The sequence below is a fragment of the Lycium barbarum genome, chromosome 6, assembly GCF_019175385.1.
Source record: "Lycium barbarum isolate Lr01 chromosome 6, ASM1917538v2, whole genome shotgun sequence".
NCBI lineage: Eukaryota > Viridiplantae > Streptophyta > Magnoliopsida > Solanales > Solanaceae > Lycium > Lycium barbarum.
Window position 1 is genome coordinate 103,130,808 of NC_083342.1, and position 6,701 is coordinate 103,137,508.

At 34.8% G+C, this 6,701-nt stretch overlaps 1 protein-coding gene across 3 annotated transcripts; it reads left to right on the forward strand.

Annotated features, from left to right (window-relative positions):
• Positions 1 to 688: 688 nt before the first annotated feature.
• Positions 689 to 5,368, forward strand: LOC132645142 (serine/threonine-protein kinase STN7, chloroplastic). Of its 3 annotated transcripts, none has more exons than XM_060361927.1 (8): positions 689 to 1,428; positions 1,530 to 1,634; positions 3,108 to 3,276; positions 3,359 to 3,452; positions 3,726 to 3,819; positions 3,901 to 3,957; positions 4,507 to 4,920; positions 5,043 to 5,368. In XM_060361927.1, the coding sequence occupies exons 1-8, from the start codon at positions 847 to 849 to the stop codon at positions 5,208 to 5,210; spliced, it is 1,683 nt and encodes a 560-aa protein (XP_060217910.1). In that variant the 5' UTR covers positions 689 to 846; the 3' UTR covers positions 5,211 to 5,368. The 3 variants fall into 3 exon arrangements, with proteins under 3 accessions (XP_060217910.1, XP_060217911.1, XP_060217912.1); XM_060361928.1 differs by having other exon boundaries at positions 1,533 to 1,634; XM_060361929.1 differs by lacking the exon at positions 3,901 to 3,957.
• The last annotated feature ends 1,333 nt before the right edge of the window (positions 5,369 to 6,701 follow it).

The following is a 6,701-nucleotide window of genomic DNA, read 5'->3' on the forward strand; positions in this document are numbered from 1 at the left end:
CAGATATACCCTTCATTATAAAAGTGGTGTATGTATACCCCTGCCGTTACAAAATGATGCAAATATACCCTTTTCGTTGATGGAATTTTTTTTAAAATCATTTAAATTATTTTTTAATTAAAAAAATGTCACGTTACTTTAAAAAAAAAGTCTATCCATTTTTTTTCAGTAGACATACTATCCTTTTTTTTTTTTTTTTTTCAGTAGACATACTTTTCTAAAGCCACATAGTTATTTTTTTCTGATGGATCGGATCTGGTTCATTTAAAAAAATAGATAGACTTATTTTTAATAGCGCCAAAATTTATCGGAACGTTCTCCATAAAGAAATAGTGAAAATTGACTTCACTAGATAGTTGTAATGTAACTCAGCACCAATAATACTCTTTCTGTTTCAATTTATGTGATGATATTTGACTAAATAAAATGTTTGAGAAATTAAAAAAACTTTTAAAATTTATGATCTAAAATAAGTATGTATGACTATAAATCTATCTCATTAAGTATAAAGTGAATATTTTAAAGTTTAGATTATTGATAAAATGTATTACTGCCATTCTTTTCCGAACGGAGGAAAAAAAATATCACATAAATCTGGAGGAAGAAAGTAGTAATGTTACACGTGTAATATTTAGAAAAAAAAGGAGTAAATATGTGGTATAGATAGAGAGACCCAATAAGTGAAACTATGTGTCATTTGTGGCCGAGGATTTACGCCAATCTAATCAAGCACTTGGCTCCACAAACAAGAAAGCATATAGCTAAAGAAAATCTTGCTAAAACAATGGGGAAAACCTGAGTAACCAAAGCTAAAAAGGAAGTTTGTGATCGGACTAAAGTAAAGCCATGGCTGCAGTAGGCATAGGTGGAGTAGCAGTACTCCACTCTTCATTTCTCGGGAGCAAACTCAAGCCCAAGCCTTTATGTTTGTCGATACCATTGAAGAAAGAATGGAAAAATTCAAGGATAATTAGCTTTAGCTTTGCACATGATGTATTTCTTGGAGTTGGAGTAGGACTACCATGTACAGTAATGGAGTGTGGTGATATAATATATAGAAGCACACTACCTAAGTCAAATGAGATCACAGTTACTATTCCTGGTGTTATTTTGGCTTTGGGTACACTCTCTTATCTCTGGTCTACACCTGGTGTTGCTCCTGGTTTCTTTGATATGTTTGTTCTTGCCTTTCTTGAAAGATTCTGGAGACCTACTTATAAGAAGGATGATATTGTCTTGGGAAAGAAATTAGGTGAGGGATCGTTTGGTTCTGTTTATAGAGTTTCTTTGGCTAAAAACAATAAGGGGAGTGGTGATTTAGTCTTAAAAAGAGCAACTGAATATGGAGCTGTGGAAATATGGATGAATGAACGTGTGCGTAGAGCTTGTGCTAATAGTTGTGCTGATTTTCTCTATGGCTTTCTAGAGGTAGTGTTTCTTTTGATTGATATCCATTATGATCACATGCATTTTATTTTATTTTTGGATATAACTACAAACTAACTCTTCTAAGTTATTTATGTTTAAAGAAGAGTACTTCTTCAAAGAAAGAAGCAGAGTATTGGCTCCTTTGGCGTTTCGAAGGGGAAGCTACACTTGCTGATTTGATGCAGAGTAGAGATTTTCCCTACAATGTTGGTATTTTCTCTCTTGTTAGCTACAAGCTTTTATATGTAGGTTTAATGCACATTTGTCTAGTTCTACACATCATGAAGCTCCATTAGTTCCTTGCATAAAAAAAGATTTTCTCATTCGCCCTCGTGGTAAATATTCAGTAATTTACAATTTAAGCGGAGACAGCATTGACCTGGATAGATAGTTAAGAAAGTATTTCCCGATTTCATTACGAACAAAATTACAGCTTTGTGCTTATACCATTGCGATTGAGGCGATTGTGAAAGGATCTTAGTTTCTCAGGGTCTTTCCCTCTGAGAGAAAAGGGAATATAGAATCTGAAGAATATATAGTTGTCAAAGGAACATTTGTTATTTGAGGGTGAGCTCCATTGGTCTAAATTAGTCTCCTAAAATCCTCGCATGATAACAATGTTTTATATTGAATCTCAGTTCAGATATAAGAGAAATATCCTTCATTTTAGGCATGTAAATGTTAAGGGAAATTAGCAGATATAGAGCTGCGAAGAATGCTTTCTTATTTCCTTAGTGAAACTATATCATAGATAATGATAGAGTGAAAGGATAAAAGGATGTTATATAAAACACTTAGATAATGCAACTCTCCGCTAATTGAAAAGAGATAAACAATATGAAGAAAATGCCCTCCTGTCCTAATTGAGAAAAGTTACTACAGAAAGTTATCCATGAACATTGCATTGATAAAACTACCTCCTCAAGTTAAGATATATAATAAATGCTGTCATTTAAGCCTAATTATCTGATCGGACCGTGTTTATATATATTCAATGAAGATATCCAAAATTATTACACCTGTGACCCCAAAGGTTTCAAAGTTGAACAATCGCATATGTGAGTTATTATAATTCGAAGGATTGTAATTTCTCATGTGCCTCTTATTGAGTTGCTTGGAATGGTGAATTACCAAATTCTGATCATTCCTCTCAAAGGAACATTATTGTTTATCTACTTAAATGTTCAAAGCAATCTTTGACACAATTAAGCTGTAAATTTTTTTCCCAGAGACTTCGAGGCATTTGAGCTATATTAGGAGACAAATGACCCCCATTTTAAATAATTTTCTTACTCATACATTGTGGAAGGAAATTTTGATAATCTATCCTTGTATACAGTTATAGTTAAATAACAGAACCCAATGGAAGCAAATAATTGACGAAGACAACATCAACTAGTTGAAACTACTGCTTAGTTATTATATGTACACTTACATTAGATTCTGTGTTTATCATGACTGTCGAGATTATATGATGGTCTAGAGATAAATGAATATTATCTTAGAAAAGTTCTGAGACAAATTATTGAGTATTGGGAATAAAAAGCCTGGAATGAGATAAAGGAAACCCGACACTTACTAGTTTCTGGTTGTGGTGTAGTAGTTATTGTAAGCAAATACTATCTGATTTCTTCTCTCACTCTCTCTTTCATCGGATGACTTATTAAATGAATCATCAGGTGGAAGCATTGATCCTTGGAGAGGTTCAGGACTTACCCAAGGGTTTGGATAGAGAAAATAGGATCATTCAGACAATTATGGGACAACTCCTATTTGCTTTGGATGGTCTTCACTCCACAGGGATAGTGCATAGAGATATTAAGCCTCAAAACATAATTTTCTCTCAAGGTAAACTGTCTTGTTAACATTTGTGGTCGAGTTTGATTGTGTAACTAATCCATTCTTGTCTCTCTCTCTCTCTCTCAAGCAGGTTCCCGAACGTTCAAAATAATTGATCTTGGAGCTGCAGCGGATTTGAGAGTAGGGATCAATTATATTCCTAAGGAGTTTCTTTTAGATCCAAGGTAATATCCGAAATTTCTTGTTCAAAACATTCTATTCTACTTACAGTAATACTGCTAGATCTATATTTTTTCATTCTCTGACCTACTCTTAATTTTTGTTTCTTGAAACTAATTATCCCCTTGATAAAAGAGGTAAAACTTTCCATCAGTTAAACATGTGGCATACAATAATAGCTTATAATTCTCAGCTCATACTGATGTCTTCTTATCATTCTTTTCGGTTATTCTTTTTGGTTTACTTGCTTTTCTAATTGTCCAACTTTGGTGGTCAAGATATGCTGCACCAGAGCAATATATTATGAGCACACAAACCCCTTCTGCACCATCTGCTCCAGTTGCAACTGCCCTTTCCCCAGTGCTATGGCAGGTACGTTTGATGACCAGTCACTCACTTGTGGCCCATTACCTCTTTTTTGTCAGTAAAATTAACTCTTTGTTACGCTAACAGCTGAATCTCCCAGACAGATTTGACATCTACAGTGTCGGTCTCATATTCCTGCAAATGGTTAGTTTCAAATCAAAAGCTTTTTACTATTAATATTTCTTAAGACAAAATTTAGCTCTTCCTGGAGACTTTAGACATTTGAGTGCAGGCTACAAGGAAGTGAATGTCAGCTCCTTTTAGTTTTTCTTGTCTGAATGTAGAGAATATCAGTTCCTTTTGAGTACATGATGTGATTCTTTGAGTTAACAAAGAACTAGTCAACTAGTATCTTGAACTTTAAGCGAAAACAATGATTGGAAGTTTGATATCAAAAAACTGATGTATCTCGTGATGTAGAACACAGAATCAAGTGTTTCTAAAATGAGGTGAAAGATGAGAGCCGGAACTAGGATATTAACTACTCACTCGTTCAAAAATAAGCAACGCAGGCTTAGGAAAAAGATAAACTATGATCTGATTTTGATGGGGAAGATGCGCGTTCTTCAATAATCAAACGATTTGTAGTTCCTAAAGTCACCACTTGAAATTAATGCTAATATGTGTTACAGTCCGAAATGGGTTAAATCCTAATATTTGTTTCTTCACTTTCTACTGTTTGTTCCGTCATAGGCATTCCCAGGATTACGCAGTGACAACAGTCTCATTCAATTCAACCGACAGCTGAAGAGATGCGAGTATGATTTAGTTTCGTGGAGACAGACTGTAGAGCCTCGTGCTGGCCCTGAACTTAGGAAAGGCTTCGAGTTGTTAGATTTGGATGGTGGAATAGGGTGGGAGCTATTAACATCTATGGTTCGTTTCAAAGCACGCCAAAGAATTAGTGCAAAGACAGCTTTAGCTCATCCTTACTTTGACAGAGAAGGTCTACTAGCCTTGTCCGTCATTCAGAACCTAAAGCTGCAATTATTCCGGGCTACACAACAAGACTACAGTGAAGCTGCAAATTGGGTTGTTCAACTAATGGCAAAATCAGGAACAGAACAAGGTGGCGGCTTCACTGAAGCGCAACTTCAGGAGCTTAGGGTGTGTATTCTCATCCCATATATGTATAACTAGACTAACTTTATCGTTTGAAAATCTAACTTTTTCAAACAACTACAGGATCATTTCCTCATGCGCTTTGTTTTTCCATCTGATATTTACAGGAAATAGAGCCTAAAAAGATGAAGAAGTCAAGTGCGCAGAGGAATGCTCTTGCATCAGCTCTTCGGGTTCAACGGAAAATTCTGAGAACCCTGAATGAGAGTATGGATGAGCTTAGCAGACAAAGGAAAAGCTTATGGTGGAGCAGATGGATTCCAAGAGAGGAATAAAATCAGTAAATAAATATGTACAAAATAGTTTTAGTACTTTGTCAAGTCCATAGAGCTTACTAGTTTTCATTCTCATCTGACAATGTAAAGCAATTTTTTAACATAGAGTTTTATATATAAAAAATGAAAATATACCCTTGTTTTATTATTTAAAGAAAGTATACCCTAGTTATCTGTAGCCTGTTAAAATTGACAGAAACCAGAGAACGTGGTTGCTTCTGCAGAAAATCATTTAACTTATTGCATGTGGGCTCTTTGCCAACAGAAAGCTTTATTGCTTTCAAATTGATATAGTAATATTTCTTTTTCTCTTCAATAAAAAGCCAATGATATATGCATTGCAAAATTGGAAGAGTCTGTGTTTGGGGTTCATTATTGTGATGTAGCCTTTTCATCTTATGCGTTAGTAGCATATGCATCTTTGATGTAAGCCTGAGGTTGGATGCTGTCCATGACATCTTACAAGCGAAATTTAAAGCACTTTTTTTACAGCATATGTGTCTGATATTCCAAGAAAGAGAAGCAAGGCATGGTATTTTCGGCAAGACAGCTTTGTGGTAAATTTATTTTTCTTTAATTTTTTTTAATAGCTCTTTAAGTTTAGAGTAACGAAAAATTTATTAAAGTATATTTATATGATGCTGAATACATGTTTGTCGTCATTTAATCAGGAAAAACTCTCAAAAGTTGTATCATCTAGGCCATATGGAAGATTTATTTTTAAAAGAACTATAGCAATCCATTAGTAATATTTAGAGAATTGAAATCGTGAAAAAAAAAAATCGCAGCAAGAAAAAAGAGATTGTGTAGAAAGTCATTTCCAAAGACACTTTTTTTTTCCCTCCCAAATACTAGCTTCTGGTATGATAATTGGACAGGAAATGGTGCGACTGCAAGGATCTGTCCAGAACATGCTCATTCAATCAGCAGATTCTTTTACAACAGAGAATGGAACATTCAAATGCTACAAACTATGGTTCCTGATTGGCTTCATCAGCAGATCATCAACATCAAAATGGGGAGTCCAAGCAGAAAGGATTTTCTTTACTGGAGACCATCCAATGATGAAATTTTCTCCAATAAAACTGTCTGGGGCATCATCAGAGATTCGCAAACAAAAGGATCCTTTACTATTTAATATCTGGCATCATAATGTTCCGTTTAAAATATCCTTTCTATCTTGGATGTTGTTAAAAGCTAAACTTCCTTTTAATGATGATGTTTGCAGGTTTGGGAATGGGGAAACACTGCAATGTCTATGTTGTTCCACACCTATCACTGAGACCATCCGATATCTCTTTGTAGACAGTGAGCCTGCTCAGATTCTATGGCGATTTTTTGGACAACCAATGGGAATAAAATACCAAAGCAAAACAATGAGACGTTTTCTTAATGATTGGTGGAACAATCATGCCAAAAATAATGTCCAAAAAATGATTTTTCCAGTTGTTCCGGTGTTAATTTGTTGGGAGCTTTGGAAGACTAGATGTG